The 21,766-nt window shown below is 40.6% G+C and overlaps 1 protein-coding gene across 1 annotated transcript in view; it reads left to right on the top strand.

Moving 5' to 3' along the window:
* Positions 1–21,766, top strand: part of eif2b3 (eukaryotic translation initiation factor 2B, subunit 3 gamma) — a 31,897-nt gene that overhangs the window by 3,196 nt on the left and 6,935 nt on the right. Inside the window, exons 3-10 of the mRNA XM_086203615.1 lie at positions 871–1,013; positions 7,898–8,057; positions 8,151–8,262; positions 15,507–15,596; positions 18,353–18,489; positions 18,659–18,849; positions 19,210–19,272; positions 20,011–20,159. Of these exons, the coding sequence (XP_086059741.1) occupies positions 871–1,013; positions 7,898–8,057; positions 8,151–8,262; positions 15,507–15,596; positions 18,353–18,489; positions 18,659–18,849; positions 19,210–19,272; positions 20,011–20,159 (1,045 nt within the window). The remainder of the gene's footprint in view (positions 1–870; positions 1,014–7,897; positions 8,058–8,150; positions 8,263–15,506; positions 15,597–18,352; positions 18,490–18,658; positions 18,850–19,209; positions 19,273–20,010; positions 20,160–21,766) is intronic.

Genomic DNA, 21,766 nt, shown 5'->3' with positions numbered 1-21,766 from the left:
GTGGCCAGCACTTTACTGTGTGCAGCCAGCTAGCCAAAGCCTTGCAATTTGGTTTTACTAGGCTCACACAGCTATAGTGAGCCTGGTAGAAAACAATTTTATACAGGCGAGACTCGTTAAACTAGATGGACTTAACAATATTTAAGATGCTTTTGTGGTGTTGACATTTTTGGTTACGTTTGTCTGCAATGTATTTCCTCCCATTAAGTGAACTCCTGTTGCTGTGAGGTATGGAGTGTCTCAAGGGAACTAGTCTGCCTTTTGAGCAAAATTAAAAATGTAATGGTTTGATGTAGGAAGGAGTCCTCAAACTCCAGAGGTAGGTTGGTATGGGTGAACATCCAGTTGCCTCGTCTCAAAATCAGTAGTATCTTTTTTTTTTTTTTAAATAGGTTTTCAGTGAAATGTCTGAAATAAGATCTGCTGTTCAAACTAGCTCATCATATTTAATGATTTATTGTATGGTATTAAACACATCAGTAAATACCGCACACGTGACTCTTGAAGCATTTATTCGTGTTAAATGTTATCGCTCACAAGCAGTCCTTTATTTTTCTAAGGAGTTATGGTATCCATGTGTTTTATCATGATTTATATTTCTTATTGTTAGGTTTTAATCTTGTTTACTTGCGTATATTCTGTACTGTATTTTGTGACTCCACTCTTTTCTTTAACACGATTGCTTGTAAAACACTATTAGCTGCATTCTCTGTATGGAAGGTGCTGTGTGATTATTGTTGTTATTATTATTATTATTCTTACAAAAAAATAACCCCGCCACTCAAATCTTTTTGTGCATATTAACTGCTAATACAACTCTTAATTCAACACCTTTGACCTGTGCTTCCATGTTCCTGACATTCATTTCAGAGGTGATCATCATCACCACCAGAGAAGTCCAGAAGATGATGCATACAGTGAAGATGAAGATAAAAATGGATATAGTTTGTATTAAAGAAGATGAGGACAAGGGTACAGCAGATGCTCTCAGACAGTACCAGCAGAAAATCAAGGTGCGTGCGTACATGTGCGTGTTCACGCTAGGGAATTTACCATTCAATGCCTCGGGGTGTAGTCATGATTGTTCCAGTGAAATTCTCAGTATATACTTTTGAATTTTATGTTTCCCATTTCTATGACCACACTACTCAGTTCAGCATCACAAATTCCAGCTTCCAAAATAAACATTAATCAAAGAGATTATTGATCTGGTTTGAATTATCTAATCCAAAGACACTCAAAATGCACCGAGCCAACGTTTTATCCAAAAAGTCACGCTTGAATACCCCGCAAACACGACCGCCAACGGTCTGTATTCTGCATGAGACTCCCAGCCAGCGGGTGGCGTTAGTCTGCATTTGTCTCTGGAAAAAAAGGAGAACCGGAAGATACAAGACTGCAGATAAACAAACAGTTGATGTGCTGCCTTTGCTCACAGCTGCTTGTAATTGAGAGTAAGTCTAATAAAACTCTACAAATGGTGCTGGCTTTGCAACAGTTGTACTCCTGTGTTGGAGCGCAAGGACCTGCAGGATATCCCTGCTAATACCATCACTGTTTGCCAGGTTAAGTTGGTGTTTCGTAACGATCAAGGTTTTATGATCAGCCCCCTTGTTATAAGAGCTGGAGGCACTGAAGGACACAATTACAAGGATGGCGAGGAAGGTTATTAGAGTGTGTTATGTTGTGTGTGTAATGCTTGGTGACCACTGATCCGTGATCTCCCCTCCGCATCATGGCAAATGCTGCTGAATTGCCTCATTTCGCCTTTTTGAAATACAACCATAAACATGCACATTCACATACATTTGCACAAGTGCCCATTGGTACCCCTGACCCCCAACCCCAATTTCCAGACCCCCCCCCAGCATCCTGCCTTCTGATCCTTCATCTGATTCTCTCCAGAAATACAAGGTCACGTTACGACTCTGTGCTGTGGCTGTTCACCCTGCCGTCAAGCACATTTGTGCAACAATTGTGTTTTTGAGTCCTACACAACCTCCCGTTGTAACTGTGTGTTCACACCAAATGCAAATTCGCACATTCGCGTTTGGTGTGAACACACAGTAAGGACGATGTGTTTGAATTACATTTTGCATGGTTAAAGTCTTCCAAGGCAGTCACTCTTTCGTCACTGTTCTCTACCTCGCCAGGCAGCTGGAGTCACAAGATCGCACTGGAATCCCGTCAGGCTTTAAGTGACGTGCTTTTGTTCTCACCATAACAGTTCAGCCAATCGGCATCCTTTGAGGAGAGAGGGGCAGGGTTGAGATGTGACCACAGCACAATTCTTGGCCCTGAAGAGGTTAGCATGGATACAACTACAGCATCCGTTATGGCAGAAGTAGCAAGTATTTGTTCTTTGAAAGAGGAGTAATAAGCAGTTCTGAAGGCTTTTCTCTGTAGAAAAGATGTTTTCTTTACCGACTGGCTTCGGCTCCTACATGAGTTTGTTGGTCCCACTGGTTGGTTTGCGCTATGAACAAATTATTATTTTTATTGTTGTTATTATTTGAAAAAGCTGAAACTGCTGCAGTTGTGTGGGACAAGTTATGGTCAGTGTGTAGCTATATGAATGAGAGGTATATGTGTATACAGTCCTTAGTACAATGGTGACTTTTTATTATTTTATGATGAAACAGTCAGGTAACTTAGTTGGAATTATTGTTTAATCAAGAATCAACTTTGACTAAATTGACTCATTGATTTCAGACTATATTGGAATGCAACAATTAAAAAAAAAGATTAAAAAAAAACATTTGAAGAATCCCCACCACTGATCAACAAAATGTGTAACTATTGTTTTATTTATATGTAGAATATAGAATGTACATTTACACACATCAGTGTTCTCAGCAATATCACTCAGCTTTGCTCTTTGCATTTCTAGACTTAAAATACAATTTTTCCTCTCTCTGGCATTTGAGCCTATAGATCCTCGTCATTCTCTTTGTTCAGAAGTTATTTATTTGACGCATGCTACAACCGCATGCATGCACACACACACACACGTTCAACAGGACGGGCCTCAGCATGCGCCCATTGAGGATAGTCGGGTTCCTAATCCTTTGTGCAGCCGGCTAGATTAGAGGCATTGAGTTACACACACTCACACACTGGAGGGTGATGAGTGAAGAACCATAACCATGTCCTGCCAAATCCCAGCAGAGAAATCATTCAAACTGTCAAACTGATGCATGAGTACAGTACAGACACACACACACACACACACACACACACTCTCACTCATCTCTTTCTACTAACACCCTCCCATGAGGGGATTTGGTGTAACCTATCAAACAAAATACTCACAAGAATCAGTGTACACTCCAGGTGAGCAGAGTAGGTCATCCTGCTTGATTACTGAAAAGAGAGATTACAAGCAGCATATTTTATTTTGTTCAGGCTTCAAACAGAGACGCTATACAAAAGTGGATGGATCTACCTGATTGTTTCCATGCTCTTTCACTGTAAGCCAAACTAGTGAGAGGTGTACTTTACCAGCACTTTATGCTTTGTATGGCTTAAAGCCTCTTTGACATTTTGATTCTCACTCAGATTTGATCGGCTGTCAGAATGAGTGTGTACAGGCTGCTATCTATACAGACATGTTTGTCCACCTTTAAGCCACATGACAAAAGAAGGGAAGGGTGAGAAATGGAGCTGAGGCTTTTCATCTGAGAGGAAATATCTGTTTTGATGAATACACAGATAGAGCCAGCAGGCCTTTTCCCCAAAAGACTGGCCCAACTGTGAAACTCTTCAAAAGATTCTCCTAGAAAATACAAAAGTGACAAGATCCACTGTATTTATACTTAATCCTGTAGATGGGGGCAATCTGGCAACATAGCTCAGGTGCCAAAGCACCAGCAAAAACCCAAGCTGTCTGCTGGTAATAAAGTTGCATCATCAGCAGATGTGCTTCAGCTGAATACATAAGGGTGCACGTGCTTGCTTTGAAAACGTTTGTACGAAACTTTTAAATACACGCGGTCAGGAAAAACGGTTAAATCATAGAATTTCAAAATTAAAATTTCCAGTCCTGGAAAAGGTTTTGAAAAATAAGTGATGCCATAAAATTTGGGGAATTTCATGGAAAATTGCTCCTTAAATGCCTGCACATTAGAGAACATACGATTCCGTTAATTTCTTAAAATTGGCTTAAATCCATTTTTATGTGGTTCTCTACAAGTCCTTGTGAAAGAGTTCACATAACACACTATTACGCTGTTTTAATCCTCCATCCATCCATCCATTTTCTTTATCGCTTATCTCTAAAGGGTCGCGGGGGGGCATCCCAGCTGACATTGGGCGGCTTCACCCTGTAGGGGTCTCCAGTCCATTACAGTACAATGCTGGGACATGGTTGCTACATGGTTGATCATTTTCGGACACCTCAATCTTAACAACTGTGTTAATATGTGCATTGCTTACTTAAGTATCCACTTCGCTTACATTTCAGTGAGTCGTGCTGCCTCTGTCTTTTGTGTGTCGGAGGCTCTCTGTGTCATCAACACACACACACACACACACACACACACACACACAGTCTGAGTGGACAGTGACAGGTGACGATAATGCTACCCGAGGCGTTTTTCCTGACGACAACATAATTCCAGACAGAAAGTTTGGAAGAAATTGACTTCTTGATCAAAGCTTCGTTGTGGGAACTTATTGGCTTTCATCCGAATGACGAAGGAGAGCCCACTAACATGAATGAGTCAGTATGTCAATTCTGTTTAAAAAACGGAGACATTGAAAAGAGCAGCGCAATCAAAAGCTCTAAAACATAATTACTCCGTCCAGTTTTCCAATCTGGGAACAAAAAGTGCAATTGAAGATGGAGAAGAGCCCTCCGTCGTCTGTCCGCACATTCAATTCTTTAGGATTTAAATTGCTCTATGAAACATTTATTATGCAATTTTGCAAATTTCTCAGTAGAGCAGCAGCATAGTGGTCTTAAACTAACAAAAATATGATATTATAATTAGTTTTTTGCAAAATTATTTGTTGACAAGTAAAAAAAATAAAGGCGCTATCATCTATCATAGCAAATATTCCTTAAACTAGGTCAAGATTTTATAAGCAGTAATTTGGGATCAGCTAAAGTGGCACAGGAGTGTGTGGGTGGTGTGTGGGTGGTGTGTGGGTGGTGTGTGGGTGGTGTGTGTGTTTGTGTGTGTTTGTGTGTGTGTGTGTTGCAGTCTGTGTGGTCCTGACCTGTCCAGAGAGTCTGGCTGTTGAAAGGCCAAAGTGCCTCTGTCTCTCCAGCTGACTCCACTCTGCTGTCGCCTGAGTGTGCAGGGATGGGGCAGCCTCATGCTTTGTGTGTGTGTGTGTGTGTGTGTGTGTGTGCGTGTGTGTGTGCGCGTGTGCGCGCGCGCGGTTACTTGTGCACTGTGTTTTCAAGCATGTGTGCTAGCTTGCCTGTGTGTGTAAGAGGGAGAGGAGAGTTGAAAGGTCTCACTGTCAGTAGATATCCTGCAGACACCTCTAGCTTTGCCGAGGCAGCTTCCTGTCGCCAAGTCCAGACCAGGTTATGCTCAGAGTTGCCACTAGGTCAACTACATGACCTTTGACCTCAACGATACCACCCTGTCAAACACTCATGCACAGAATTCACTTCAAAATTCAACCCCAAAGATGGTGTTGAGCTTCCACCACTAAAGATTTCTCTATCCACTGTTTCATTTGAGATTTTCTACGGGAATGTCACATATCCATTGAAAAATGTAACCATTACATTTAAATTCTTTTTTTGACAACTATCTGTCTGTAATTCATCATAAACTAAAATGTAAACAAACCTCCAGCATGATAAAAATGAATTACAATAGAACTGAAATCCAAGCCTCACTTTCGCTTGTGATGAAGATCTCACTCTTTTACTTAAGCATACAGTAATATCTTCATGATATGCAAAAACTGCATCCTTCTCTTTCTCAGCGTGTCCTGCATCCCTCCATCCACCTTTCATTTTCCATACGTCCGGGGTATTTTTATTTCCTCTCTTTTTTTTTTCTTTTTTTTTAGTAAAAGCCTCATTACTCGTGTTTTTTTTCTTTCTCCTTTTAATGCCCCCCCCCACCCCTTCCTGTTGCACTCATTCCTTTCTGTCTTCCCTCTATTGAAGAAGGAGCAAAGATATCTCTGTCAGTGAGGCGACTGGTACTAATGGCAGGATTAGCCCTCACGCTGACAGCCCAAATCACTGGACAGACAGATGGGTGCGGCACGCAGAAATAAAACTGTGGGCATACACACACGCACGCACACACGCTTGTTAAAATACAAACGCTTCCACATGAAACCCTGTAATATAAGTAGTCGCTGGTTGAAATGACTGATGCGGTGTTAGTGATATCTTAATGGAATTCACAAGCAGTGTATTGATATCGTTCAAAGTTGGTTTGCGTTGTTGAGATACTTAAAGTAGTTTGAGAATAATCTCTTCTTAATATTCTCTCCGGCCCCATTATTTAACCCTCAATCAATTGTCAGAGGACTCCTTTGTGTGTGCTGTCTTTGTGTGCCTGTGTGCGTGCGCGCGTTTGTTCAAGGCACATAAAGGCCAAACTCACCTTAGTTGTTCAAGGGAAAAAGGAAGAAAGACAGGCTGTAAATATGGGTAAACTGATAATTTCTGCCCGGTTTGTGATAGAAATACAAACCTGACACGGCTACACAAATGTCAAGATGTTAGTAATTTAAGAGTTAACGTTGTTTTCCATGATTAATTGCATGTTTTAGCCATGGTAGTTTCTATGGAGGCATGATATTGGGTATTTTGCCAAACTGCTTATATTTTACAACTGATTTGCCCCAGAGCTCAAAATTCGCCGGTGCACGTCTCATATGATATTTAATTTTGTTCACACTAAAAACCTTACAAAACAATTGAATATGAAAGGGTTATATTTATCTTTATTTCCCAGAATTTGGGAAGACCGTCGCTCACGCTCGCTTCATCGTAAACAACAATCAGCCAGAATGAATCAACTCATCTTGATTTGCTGGGCCGATATTAATGTCAGCTATCAAACTGATAATGATATGTCTTCAAAAAAAAATGACCAATATCTGCCTTTTCCAAAAACATGCTGATTCTGGAGGAGAGCGTTCATTGTGCTAAGCTAACTACCGGTCAAGGAGGAGGGAAAGCTATCTCTCCTCTTCTTGTGTTGTTCTGGCTGGGAAGGATGGTATATATTTCCACAAAAAAGTTAGCGTCCTTTTCATCTGTGGTTTTTTTTTTTCCCCTTTCCACTGTAAATACAAGGTTCCGTTCTTTCTCATTTCTAATTTGGTTCTTTGTTTTCATGGATTGCCATGATGAGGCACATGGTGATCGTTTATACACAAATGTTTTCTATTCACGTGTATCAACAGATTGGCCCAACTAAAAAGAGACTCTTGGAAAAAAGAAAAAAACAAAGCAACAAAACAGCATTTATCACTTAGTGTCATCAAACCTGTAGTCATATTAACACAGAGATCATAAATCTGTATCTCCCAATGCCAAGTTCTGTCACTCCTCCGTTTCTCTTTTTCAGACCCTAAATCCTCATAGTTTTTCATGTTGAAAATAACGTGAATATTTATGTGAGCATTGTTGTCATGTGTAGTCTGCATACATGCTGAGATGACTGCTAAGGGGGACAAACCTCACTTTATTAACATAACTCAACCTTTTAAACGGTTTGACATGCATCCCTGAGTCTTTGTGGACTCGGGGAGACTTTATTCCAAAATCGAGTACGAGCCAGAAACTGTCTGAAATCTCTGGTGAGGCAACGATTGTGCTATCAAACGGCACAGCTGGCCAATATGCTGTCAACTGAAAAGGCCGGATTCAATATGAGTCCTCCTCCATTGTCTTTTCAAACTCCCTCTTCAGACGGACGTCCTGGTGTTGAGTTGTGACCTGATAACAGACGTGGCGCTTCACGAGGTGGTCGATCTATTCAGAGCCCACGATGCAATGCTGGCCATGCTAATGAGCAAAGTCCACGACTTCACGGAGACGGTCCCTGGCCAGAAGGGCAAGACAAAGACAGGTAACAGAAATATGTTAATTATTTTGATAATCACTAAGTGTTTTCTTGGTTTTACGATACTGCACAGTGAATATTGTGTGTGTTTTTCCACAGTTGAGCAGAGAGATTTTGTGGGTGTGGATCAGACGGGGAAGAGGCTGCTCTTCTTGGCCAATGAGGCCGATCTGGAGGACGGGCTATCAATTAGGAAGTCCATCCTGAGAAAGTAAGTTTGAATAAGGACAAATATTGATGGAACAAACTTTTTGGGAAATGTGCTTATTTGTCATAGCCCCCAGAACCAGACAAGAAAGTGAATATCTCTCTCCTCATTGTGTGAGCATCAGGGAGCTGAGACCCACAGAGGCCACTAGTTAGCTTAGCATAATGACAGGTATTTTGCATCATTGCAACTGGGTTTATTCACTGGTAATGGGAACTAATTTAAAATTATGAGGCATGCAATTTTAGAATCAGTCGGAACTACTTTCCTTACTGGGCGCAGAGATGTGATGCAGCACCTCAAAAACCCAAATGCAACTTAAGCCAGCAAAATTAATAATGGTTGCTGAGGACTGGAAGAGCAATGCTGCAACTAATCATGACTGACTTTGTAAGAGAGGATGAGGAAGATTACTTCTGGACAAACCACGAGCTTGAAACTGATCTATTCGATGGCTTTTGACAGCGATACGCTGACACTTCCCTTCACCACCATTCATTATGCGAAGCTAACCAGCAGGTTAGCCTGTTTGTTCAGATCTCAGCTCTCTGATGCACACACAGAGGAGAGAAGGGGCTCTATCTTCTTTTTGGCTCCGGGAGGATGGGCAATAAGTACATTTTTCAGAAAAAGTTATTATAATACATGTTTTCTTATTTGTAGGTTTAATGGAATGACTTCATTGTTACACAGTAATTAATGACAATCAGGTTTCTCAGTAAAAGCAGCCTGAGATGAATTTTGTCGAAGAACTCAAGATTGATCAAACTACTAAGTACTTTATTTGTCATAGATAATGAATGTTAACTCTATAAGTAGCTGAATCTTCCCAGTATGTTGTCAGCCAAAGGCTTTGGACTTTGACTGATGGTAGAAATACTCTCTACCTGTACAGTGGAGGAGCAGATGTTTAGCTTTCTAATCAGAGTTCAGGAGTTTGAGGCTAAGGTTTCTGTGGCTGGTGTGTGGGATTTTTGTTACAGGAAGAGTGCTCTAGGTAGGTTTTCATTTCTGAGTCCTAAAATGCATGTATGTGTGAGAGCGGTGTTTTGGGAGCTCGTAAATACTTCATGGAGCCAAAGCCACTGTAAATTCTGGCAAATAAGAGGGGGGCCACAGCAGCTGCTCGCATGCTTCCCTGCTTCCCTGCACAGGGAAATCTGCAGTCACCATTTACACACACACACACACACGCAGTGGGTTTTTTTTTTTTTTGTCAACATACAGAAATGCTTTTCTGAACATACACAGATGCGTGTGACAGAACCTTGAGGTGGACATGGATAGAGGTACAGCACTTACATGTCACAGTGTTATGGCAACACGCTGAGCCCACAGCTAAACATTTATGGCTTACATTGGAAGTCTTTAAAACCTTTAAATTACCTTTGATCATTTATATACACACAGACACAAGAACATGAAGGTATAAACAGTTGCTCAACTTTGAGTATTTATACATTCGGTAATCACAGAATAAATTCCAGAGTTCTGGATTTCTATAACCCACCAGTGGGTTGTTTTACAAGATTGGACTGTTTTGCACATCAGTTCTTGCAGCCACGTTTCTCCGTCTCACTCACTCTCACACACACACACACACACACACACACACACACACACACACACTTCATAACTTGTATTTTAAATGTGCACACAGAGCCATATTCATGACGTGTTTGTTCACTCTGATTTGATTTGGGTCATTTGCACTAATAATGAACATTTTCCGAGTACATGCTTTGGTTCTAGTTAAAGTCAGTCCCTATTCCACAGAACACTTTGTGAATCCCTGCACTCTGAGTCTCTCCACTGTTTAAGAGTGAAAATTATCAAATGTTTAATTTTATCTTTGACAATTATATTTTCTTTTTAATTAGCCTGTACATAAGTCAGTTTGAATGCCTTTGTCTTTTGTTACATTATCGATATTCACCAAAACTTTTATGACGTTTTAAAAAAACAAAACAAAGGTATGCTAACATTTCCCATTCACCACCATTCATCGTGCTAAGCTAACTATAAGGTTAGCCTGTTTGTCTTTTTATATATATATTTTATAAATGTTATTCAAATAAAGTAAAATGTTGCTTTTTCAAATTCCCAGGGTTTATAAATTTGCTCGTACAAAATGTGAATATCAAATTTCTTTCACACTGATAATAACAAAATCAGTAGATAGCGTCTATCTGCCAAAAGAAGTTAGACTTTCTACACTTGGTTGGGCGTCCTTCCTTTCTGTCTTGGGAGACAACAGAGATTAGGTCCATCCATATCATTGCATTGATGTACCCAACACATTCTGCACTTGTGAGTACCGTCCATAAATGGTTTCACAAAGGAGGAATTCAGTATCTACAAACTCCAAACAAACCTAAAACCCTCAAATATCTCCAAGTTTATCACAGAATGTCAGATCATTAAAGTATTGCTATTCATGTAACCAACAGCATGTTGTGCAAAACCAAACTGTATAAAATTCTGTCAAGACCAGTGGTGAAAAGTGCCATCTGCCTAAAAATAAATTGGCTCTTCCTTGGCTCATGCTTTTGCTTTCCACCAAGGTTGTTTTTGGTTTTGTTTTGTTTTTGTTTTTTTAAATGACCCATTAGTTCTTACGTAATCTTTTGACAAACAAACTACCAGACACAAGTGACGTTGGCTGATTTCTGCCAGTATGAACGTGTTCTATAGAGCAAAAAAGGCTTTGGGTGGTTTAGAAGTTGTCATCACACACACTGTAGTTTGTCTTGCGGACTGTTTCATTCAGGACTTGCAGTTCACTACACCCTCCAAATGTAACAATTCCACTCGTCACATTGTCAAGTGTCCCAAATGAATTCCGGTTTTCCATCTGAGACGTTAGAAGTATCCGCTGAATATTCAACGAGCACACCGTGCGTGGCGATTTGTGATCATTAACATTTAAGCGTTGCTGGGCAAGAAATATTTTTGGGTATAAGTTCGAAGCAATTACAAAAAAACTGTTTGAGGACAAAGCTGTTGCATGAATCTCAAAGCTAGCCTTATCGAGTTATTTGAATGTATTATTAACGTATTTTTACATTATTTCATACATGTTTATTACCCCACCCACCCACCCCAAAGAAAATAATCAGGTTCGAGTCAAAATGTGACTTGAGTGGTGGAGGCAACAGTTCACTGTTACAACATGAAAAGTCGCTTTGGAGCTCTGTACCTCCTCAGCTACTCGTGTTCACACTTGTAGCCCTGTGTTCCTCTCCTCTTCATACTCAGCCGTATCTTCTGCTGCTCCGTTCATGCTTTCACACACTCAGTCTCACAGTTTAGGTGTGTTAGCTCAAAACATTGCGCGGAGACCATCAGCAGAGCTTCTCCCGGTCCATTTCAGCTCAACCTGGCGGAGTCACAAGCCTGAATTGCTCGTAAAATGCGTCCATAATTTCAACGATTTCAAATCGCAGTTTGGACAACATAGCAGGTCACGTTTTTTTTAGCAGCAGAACTTAACCACAGTGACATTTTCAAATATTGGACCAGGGGTATGTTTGCATCTGTTTGCAATGAAGACGATGGAACTCAGACCCAATCAGCTCAAATAGCACAAGCTAGCCCCAGCAAAGGGCAGGGTTGGATTACATTAATTTCATAAAAATATGTATTTGCTGAAGATGCACATTCTAAAATGCTTTACAGAATTATTTAGGATTATGCAATACGCTTGATAATTATTGGTTATTGATTGTCTCGTATCTTTTCTGTCTTGGATCTGTTTTTTGTGTTTCTCTGCTCATTTGCTGGCTCTTGATATTTTTGAACTAATGAAAACTGAATGGTTTGGGAAGCCTGATTGCTAAAATCCAACTGTTGGCAAACTCAGCGGTCTGTTGTCATCTATTATTTTCCTCAGTTGGTCCTCTCATCCTTTTTAATAGATTATTTCATCATGCAGACATAAGGTAGGATCTATCTTTAATCCCTGATTGCAGGGATGTCCGGGTCTCCTCGCTCTCCCAGCAGTGCCATGTGCACTTTAAGCTCATAACGTCGATTCAAATGTGTGACTCAGCTTGGTTTAAAAAAAAAAAAAAAGAAAAGAAAAATGCATCTGTTAGACCAGTGAAGTATTAAGGGAACATGCGTTTTATTTTGTAGGGAATATTTGAGTGCCCTAAATAAGTCGTAAGCCCCTCAGCTCTGTTGGCTCTGAAGTGGAGACCTAACTAACGAGGGTTTCGCTCTGCAGCTCGTGACTCATCACCCGCCATCCGGTTTGAGTTGTAACTGAATGATACAGGATGCCGTGTCTTTGAGAGCAAGAGAGATGTGACTCCTCTCTCCCACTGAGGATTTTAGTGGTACTTTAGTAGTCAGTCATAATTCGGTGGTTGAGTCATCCTTGCCTGCAGATGCACTAAATTCCTGCTCCCCTTGACACCACTGATGCACTTGCAGCAACCAGAAATCACATGATGCTGCTGTTAGGGGAAGTGAGATGTTGACCTTCTTTGGAAAATGCGGTGCATTTATTTAAAAAAACAAAAAACAAGTAAAAATTACCAAACACGCACCTCATCTGCTAACCCTACAAATGACATTTCAATAGTAACAGTTCATAGGAAACAACATTTCTGGGTTTCAGAAATTTCCAGTTGACTAATTTGGTAAAATAATGTGGTCACTGCTTAATACTTTCCTTGTTCAAAAAAAGTTTGTGATTGACGATCAGAAGGGGCTGTGAGTTGCTCTGTTTGTCTTTATTATAAAATGATTTATTAAAAGCTGTTACTTTACACTTGTATTGGTTTAGCCCAACAATGGAGGTAAAAGTAGAGGAGAAAAACATGGTTTACATGGAATACAGAAGCAGTCTGAAAGCATAACAGTTAAAAAAAAAAAAAGTATTTCCGTGAAGCTAAATGCTGTACATCATCTGAACGCCGAATTGTCCGAGGGCGTATTATTTTGTGGCTTTGCAGGGATAATATTTTCCTGACATTTGTGTGCACTCGTGCCTCACCTCTCACACCTACACCTCACTCTCCTCTCTTCTTGTATGATACATTCACCTAAACTGGTGAAAACTACTAACTAAGTTTAATGTGTTTCGATATTCAGCTCATTCACTATATTTTAGTGCAGAAAGTTGCCTGAAGCAGTCACGTCTTCAGTGCCATCCCGTCATGTCCTCTCCTCTCCCGCCACCCTGCAGGTGATGGCACTTGCTGGTTGTCCCTATTATTTCCTCTCAAATCCCACAAAACACAGCAGGCTCCACCTGGGGAAAATTCATGAATAAAACCCCTCATAGTGTGTCTTTGTGTGCACGCACATGTGTTTTTATGCTCTTGACGAACACACACACACACGCAGTTTGAGTTATGGCTTTCACCATCTGGTTGTAAAATACGTGTGACCAAGAAATCCTCCTGAGTCACTCAGAGTGTTGAAAGGAAGGGACATGGAAAAAACTTGAAAATTATAGAAAATTATATTTGATTAAAGAGTGCGGAACAGAAAACAGAAAACATTCACAACAAAACACTCGCCAACACAATGGCGTACATGCTGCCTTCCATCTGCATGTTAGAAATTGGGTTCATCTGTGAACAGGATGGAGGAATCGACAGGTCAGGTGGCTTATTGTTGAAAAAAATGAACATTTCCAGCTGTAGCAAAAGTGACATTCCAGTGAGAAAAATGCCAAAACACTCTTTTCACAGATCAGTCATTTTGAAACGATAAGGTAAAAAAAACAGATGTAAATAATAATTGTATTCATATTGGTTGTGTTTAGTCTCACAGCCATTGCTGGGAGACGGCACGCGCAATATCAGAGTACAAAATAAGTTGTTAATTATGGTTAATAATTACAGTTTATGTGCAATGACGCATCACAGTTGCTGCTGTGAGAAGTGTGTGCACCCTCCTGTTGTTGCATTATAATGCGACACATCTGGAGGATCTGGGTTGACCCTTCATTGACCCCATCATAAGGAACACCTGTGTCGTGAGTAATCATGACTTCAAATCAGAATGTTGATATTCTGCACCTGTGCCTGAAAGGAATCATCTTGGCAAGGAAGAAATGTTTGCTAACCGTGGTACAAACAATTTTTTTGGGCACAATTTAGAAGAAATGAGATCTTTTGACCACACAGAACAAATATTGGGATATTGAGGGGGGCAAAGTTTTTTTTCAAAATTATTGTGAGGTAATAAGCAGCAAACTTTTTCAATCAGTAGCTAAATCACTGCAGCATGTTTTTTTTTTTTTTTTTAAATGGTTTGCATTAATGGAGAGGATGGAATATTTCTTAAGCCCTTTAAGAACAACGCACCCTGTGGTTTTTATGATGTAATAATTGAATGGGCAGAGGAAGAGGAGGATTGGTGGTCAAAGGATGAAGGGGCGAGAGTGGATTTGTTTATTAAAACCTGGTAGAATGACATGGTTCTCCTCCACTCTCGCTTCGTAAATGTCACATGCTCTAAGTCAAACCGCTTGTGCGTAAATAAAAGTGTGAATGAGTGAGTGCATCAGGCCGTGAGCGTCAACATAAACCTGTCTCTGTCTCCTAGCAACAGCTCTTTATGGTGACATCTACGGTGGCTGATGAAAGACAATAGACAGATGTCACTAATCTCTGACTTCCATCCATTTGGTAAATGAGGGTTTAAACATAAAAACAGCAGGTGATGACAGGAATCAAAGAGAATGGCAGCTACATTGAAGCTGCTCCTTATAAAAAAAAATGCATCAAAGCAGTTCATAGGAGTTATGATTCCTTAAAATGAATTGATTTTGTAGAGTTTACAAGACACGTATCGTTTTTATCTGCGTGCTGTTTGAAGTTTTTGTCCACATCAAACGTAAGTGTGTCAAATAAAACAAGAGCAATCAGCAATAGACAATTCATCAGTTGCACTAAGAAAATCTTTCAATAGATGTTTACCAATAAAGCGCAAAGCACCATTAAAGCGTACAGATTTGTTGAGTTGACTTACACCCGCAGCCCCATGCCCTCTTCCTCTCTGCTTCATCGTATCACTGGATATTAGCATTAGCTAAAGGTGGCGGGTAAACAGCCAGTGGGTTTACATATGTGGTGTTTGGTTTATCTGTGCTCATCTGAAACAGCAACAGAAACATTGGGAAGTAAGTAAATACGTTCTGATTGTGAGAATTGTTGAGCGAAAAAAAAGTCACTTTAATGTGTGTGTGTGTGTGTGTGTGTGTGTGTGTGTGTGTGTGTGTCCTGCAGACATCCCAGGATACACATCAAAACCGGCCTCATGGACACTCACCTCTACTGTTTGAAGAAAGCAGTTGTGGACTTTATATCAGAAAGGAAGTGAGTAAATCTAATAATGCTAACCCTAAATTTTGATCCTTCTAATTATGCGTTTTTTTGTTTTTTTTTAATTACTTATAATGAACAACATGTTACTGTCAGAGCAGGACTGACAATCACGAGTATCCATGCATGGACTGAACAGACATGAACTCAAAGTCACTTCTTAATGTGCAGCGAATTTAAAACAGGGTTACATGTTGCGTAAGGCTTTGAAAGGTCCTGTTAGCGGGGTATTCCAGTAAGGTGTTAATTTGTTTTACAATGTGTCACTGAGGCAGGCTGTTAGGCCTTTAGCCTCTCAAGTGAAGCATTGTCACTGTAGCCGCCCAGACTCCACATGTGTGGCCGGACTAACTCAAACCTTTTCCTCAAATCTTTGCACAAAGATTTGAGATCCGTCGTGACATGTGGCGTTAGAGAAGGAGAGACCTTGCTGTTTTATATCCTCCCAATCAAAGAAGGACTATAAATAAAGTGACGCCATGGAAAGGTTCTAATTTAGTCCTTTTTATGTGGGAGGACACTCCAAATGTCATTTTTGATATTCTTTATTGTTTGTTATATTTTTTTAATTGGAGATCTTGGTTTAAAAATGGAAACTCTTTTTTTCCTAGGAATGTCAAAAACCTGAGGACCACATGTGCAAAATTGGCTGGACCACCTCTCGAGTGTAAATCTCCCAAATCTTAATAATTGTTTATGGAGGGTTGCAATTTCATACGTAATGGATTCTCATTTTAAAACGATCCCTGACTCAAAGTTGATTCTGGAATCAGTTTCAGAGGGTCCCCATCAGTCAGCTGTGCAATAAGAAAGACCTAAAAACAGTTGGGTGTGTAAATGATTGTGGGCTTTTTAATGCATTGTTCCAAAAACATACAATAACTGTACAATAATGTGAAATACAATATAAAATGTTTTCAGCAGTTGCTGCTGTAGAGCTCAGGATCCAACATCAACACTTCTACAGCACCAACTGAGTTGCTCCGGTAACGTCACACATAAAAAAAAGTGAAGTTACTTTCAGATATCCTGATGCTGTCTGAAACGTTCAGTTTTTGGGGTAAACTAGACTGAGCACCGACTTATGTTATGTTATGAGCACCTCGTGTTAAATTCATTCAGTGCTGCAGTGAGTTTGTTGGTCGGGGTGAAGGCTCAAGGCTGCTGCCATGCTAACTGGGGTCTTAAGGTCACGACCTAAAAAGTTCCCAGTAACACCTTGTGGAAGAGAACCTCCTCGCAGAGGACGATAATTGACATCTGCAGGATTTAGTCGAGTCCAGGTGCTGTAAAAGCCTTTTTTTACTATTAACCAACGTGTAAAATTCAGTTTCTGACATTTGCAAGAGGTTATTTTCAAAGTCAGTGAGGTGAATGCTGCTATTAAGTTGTCTATACTGTAATGTTAAGTGATATTTAGGGGTGATTGCCAGGAAAATGAGAAAGAGAGTTGTGCCAGGTAAGTTTAGACATTCACCATAAACTGCTCGTATGACTAAAACTTTGACTACTTGGCCAAAAGACACACTCGTAATACAACCTAAAGCCAAACATTTAATTTCTATACACTTATTCGCCAGTTTTGGGGGGAAAAAAAACAACAACCTGGTCCATCGTGATCCTCTCCCATTCCACTTCTACACACATGGTCAAGTAATTTCAACCTGTTTGGACAACATAGTTTCCAAATCTTACATCTTTACATAGTTATTGCACGCTAGTAGTTCATATATCATCTTTGTTGGGTGACTCATTCCTTTCTGCAGCACTTTTCTTAGACCTTCTTTCTCTGCTGGTTTTTTTTTTGTGTTTTTTTGTCCTTCCTCGCTCCTCTTCTGCTCAAGGAGAAATGGACAGAGTAACTGTTGTTTTTCTCCTGTCATTCAGATGGAAATTCTAATCTCCCTTTAAAAGAAAGTAAGAGGGGGCAAGTGAAGGGGGGGGGGTGCAGGCAGGGTGGTGGAGAGGAACACTGAGCACACAGAAATGAAGATGGGGGGGTGACCTCCTCATTCTTGTAGGAGAGAAATGTGAAAGCATGATTCAGCTTGATCTACTTTTAAAAGTCGCCATACGCAGCTCAGGCGCTTGCTGTCGTCTTGTTTTTCAGAAGTTTTTGCGTTTTATATCATTTATTAATAAAATATTTCTTAAAATAACAATGGTGCAAAAGCGTCATATACTTTAATGTTTTTTTTAATTTTTATTTTTAAAAAAACGGTTATAAAGGTATTAATGTTCTTCTACTCATGACATAATTCTGATGTCACCTTCTAAATGACTACCAAGGCACTAGTATTCCGTAAACGTGACATGTGACATTACCGCAGTGGTTAAATCAACTCTTTTTTTTCTGCTTTTGTCTGGCACGAGCTCTAGGTTTTCCACTCCGCTGCTGACATATGAATCCAGCACAAATGGTAGCCGAGCATTTGCCAGTGACATTACAAGTTAAAGACAAGTCGAATGTGGTAGCGATTTTCAAGTTAAATCATTATGAGGTCAGCGTAATGGTTTCACCACCTGACGCGTCTTTAGCGTGTGAAGCGCCGCACTGATCCAACTTACTCGCATGCATTCAATCAAAAATTTTTGCGCCCCATCATTTCAGAGTTCAGTCACAGTGACCCTGCCAGCCCTGAGGAAGACTTCATCATCACTCAGCACATTAAATCAGTGCTTTCATGCCTGTTAGGACTTTGTGTGTTATCTGAGCATTGAGGTGTAACGTTCCTCTTCTTTTTCTGCAGGTCCTTCTCATCAATACGCGGTGACTTTATACCATATTTGGTGCGTAAGCAGTTCTCCAGAACGATCGCCAGTCAGATACTCAAAGACGACGCCGACGATCAGAGTCAGAGAAAGGACGACAGCTCTACAAACCAAGGTCAGTGTTGAAAACCCTCTCATGGCACGGGCGCAGGAGAAGGCTGGATGTCTGAGTCAGATAGAAAAAAGAAAAGACAACAACAACAATGTAACAAATTTAAGAAAGCTGCCATATGTCATACAAAGACACAAAATTCATCTAAAACGCCAGCGCCTCCTCTCTCCAGAACTTCCCACCTCATCCCAGGACAAGTATCTCCTCCAGCTAGCTCGGGAGCGCTCCTGCTGGAATGACCATCACGGTGACATGAGCGAGGCTTACCACGGAGGAAAGCTGCGCTGCTACGTTCACATTGTGGACCAGGGCCTTTGCTACCGTGTCAACACGCTAGCTGCTTACATTGAAGCAAACAGGCAGGTGAGTCAAACATTTCCATACACGTTGTTCATGCTGCCGCCACATGACCCCGAGATCGTTGTTTACTTACTTTTAAAGAAAGAATTCAAACATAGTCCTACTTCTGTTAATTCTCAAGCAAAATGTGAAAGAACGTGAGAAATGTTGCAAGTAAGGAAATGGGGATTAGAGATAAGGTAAGTTTGGTGTATGTATTGTGTGTGATGTGTGCCCTACTTTTATAACGGAGGGGAATTTACTGCCACTTCTCCTGTTCCTGCTGAATTCCATGTTTATTCAGTTTTCCTTATTTCCCTCAAATGTCTTCTCATATCTTCTTTCTCGCTGATGGTCCACTGTCCTCTGTCCTCTTCTTTGCAGGCTCCAAAGCTGTTTGACGACCTGCCAATCAACTCGCTTGCTGTCATTTCAGAGCGATGCCAGGTACAGTTGCCTTGCTTTTCCATCTTAATTTGTCTTAATTTGTTTAGGGATGGGAGCTCAACAGTTTTTTTTGTTTTTTGTAATGGCAGCATGTTTCTCTGACATTTGCTTCTTTCTGGACATGTTTGAAGCACTTATACCAGCCATTGATGTATGGTGTTTCCACGCTGTCTTGAGTGTAAGACATTACATTGTATTATTATATAATGCTATTTTGATATCAGTTTATCAAAATGGTTAATAAAGAGTTCACAAAATAACTTTCTTTTTTTTTTTCCAGTGTTGTTTAACGCGCATTTAGAAAATCTAAGGACAATATTTACCTGCTCTGTGACGTTCCTCCAGTTTTCTCTTTGGTCATTTTTTCCCTGTCCCTGGCTCCACATGCTAACTTAAGACAGTGTTTAAAAAGAACAGCTCAGGAGTAAGAACAATTATCCTGGCTCCCATCACAGCTGGGGTGGGGTATCATCGGAAAGGTATTAGTTTCACTTCTGCGGCTCTGCTTATCCATCACTAATTGGAGTTGCTGTTCGGTTGGAGTTCACCGCCATCGAGTCTCCTACCAATCAGCAGAATAAGATATAAGCGAATCAATTCCTAACCTGAATCATCCTCGCGTAGTCACAGCTCCCTCATTATCGTCCATTTCAGTTTAAATTACCCTTCAGTGAGAACTTTTATGTGTGTTTGTGAATGTTTGTCTCGATGTGTGTGTTCCGTCTGATCCGCCCTCAGATAGGATCAGACACTGTCATCGGGGCATACTGCCAGATCGCTGATAAGACTTCAATAAAGAGGTCCACCATCGGAAACTCCACCACTATAAAAGAGAAGGTCAAAATCGCCAACTCCATCATCATGCATGGAGTTACCATCGAGGACGGGTGAGAAGAGCACGCACGCACACACACACACACAAACTCGGAGTGACTTTGAAGTACTTTTATGAACCCATAATTTTATTCTGAGAAAGAATTTCACCTTCAGGGTGTGTTTATGAATTAAGCTTTAATCTTCACCTCAGTGTTGGCTCAGGGTTCAGTCGATACATGCAGACTGAGCAGCCTAATTAACTAAATCAAGATTTCACAATTAAGTCAGACGTGTTTTTGTCTGTCAGAATGTCTGCTTAATATTTTTTTTAAACCTCTGTTCAGATTCTTTTGGCATGATTTGAAATCCCACCCCAACGCCAACACCAGAACTGATTAGATAAATGAGATTTTCCCACAAAACATCTTGCACTTGGATTTTTTTGAGGTTGTTCCTTTGTGTAGATGAAGTGTGTGTGTGTGTATGTGTGTGTGTGTGTGTGTGTGTGTGTGTGTGTGAGTGTGTGTGTTTAGGCAGATGCTTTGTTAATGGGAGGTGTAGCAGGTTTTGTTTTCTGTGCTCTGTGGGGTCGAACAAGGAGCACTGACTTAACAATGCAACTATTGGTGTGCAACCAGCCAGACACCAGCTCCAAACAAACACCGAGCTGCTGAACTGAAACACACAACATCCATATATTTCTTGGGACCCACTCATTTACCGGACTTTAACCAGAGTCCCACTGCTGTGGGGGCCTTTGAAGGATGTTCTTCAAGTCCCGGCTGTTTGAGGAGTGAGTTTATCAATCGCAGTCCAGTGCGAAAGGAACTGTCAACATTACATCATAACCTGAATATTTCGGCAGTGCAAAAACTTGTGACAAAGTCCTCATGCAGTTTCATGTCATAGCAGGGATTTCTTTTTGTGCGAGGGGTTTGCATTCATAAATTATAGCAACCATGGCAAATATTTAACCATTAAAAAGTTATCTCATTCAGCTTAAAGAAGATCATAATTATTACCTATTACCTTTAAAAAAAACAAACAAACAAAAAAAACACCTGGGTAACTTTTGGGTAAATTTGTATCATCTCAGCTGCAAATTCAGCCGGTCTGGATTCAAGCAAGTGTTCAATAAACCAAACGGGAGCAAACGATTTCACACAGCAACCACAGAAGCGCCGTAGCTGCAACGTAAAAAGCAACTCCTCTTCCTCTCGTCATGGGAATAGGATCAATCCCAAGTTTAAAAAAATTACACACATTTATGCAGGTGAGTGCACTGCCATGGAATTCTTCCCGCCACAGCATTGCTGCAATATACCATTAACAAACAGTGGAAGGATAAACTGCTTCATATTTACTGACTCGACTCATGGAGAGGCCGTGAGATCCATCGATGGTGTTGCACGTACATAGATTAGAATCACATCCTAGTGACTTAGCCCAGAATCTTGAGTGCATCTGGTTTCAGGTTCTGATTAGTGATGCCTCATGGTCAGCCACTGGTTGAAGTGGTCAAACCTGAATGCTTGGCAGCAACAAAGGAGGACTTGTATAGAAAGAAGCTACTGTAGAATTAACATGTAGATTGATTTGCTGAGTCTCTGAGCCAGAAACACCGATGGAAAGAGACTCATCTTGGCCTCAAGTCCGGATCTTAATGCACTCATTCAAA

This window comes from Aulostomus chinensis, chromosome 5 (genome assembly GCF_037954235.1).
Source record: "Aulostomus chinensis isolate RoL2024-O1b breed Wild chromosome 5, RoL_Achi_v1.0, whole genome shotgun sequence".
NCBI classification, from domain to species: Eukaryota; Metazoa; Chordata; class Actinopteri; order Syngnathiformes; family Aulostomidae; genus Aulostomus; species Aulostomus chinensis.
This window is presented reverse-complemented; position numbering and strand designations above follow the sequence as displayed.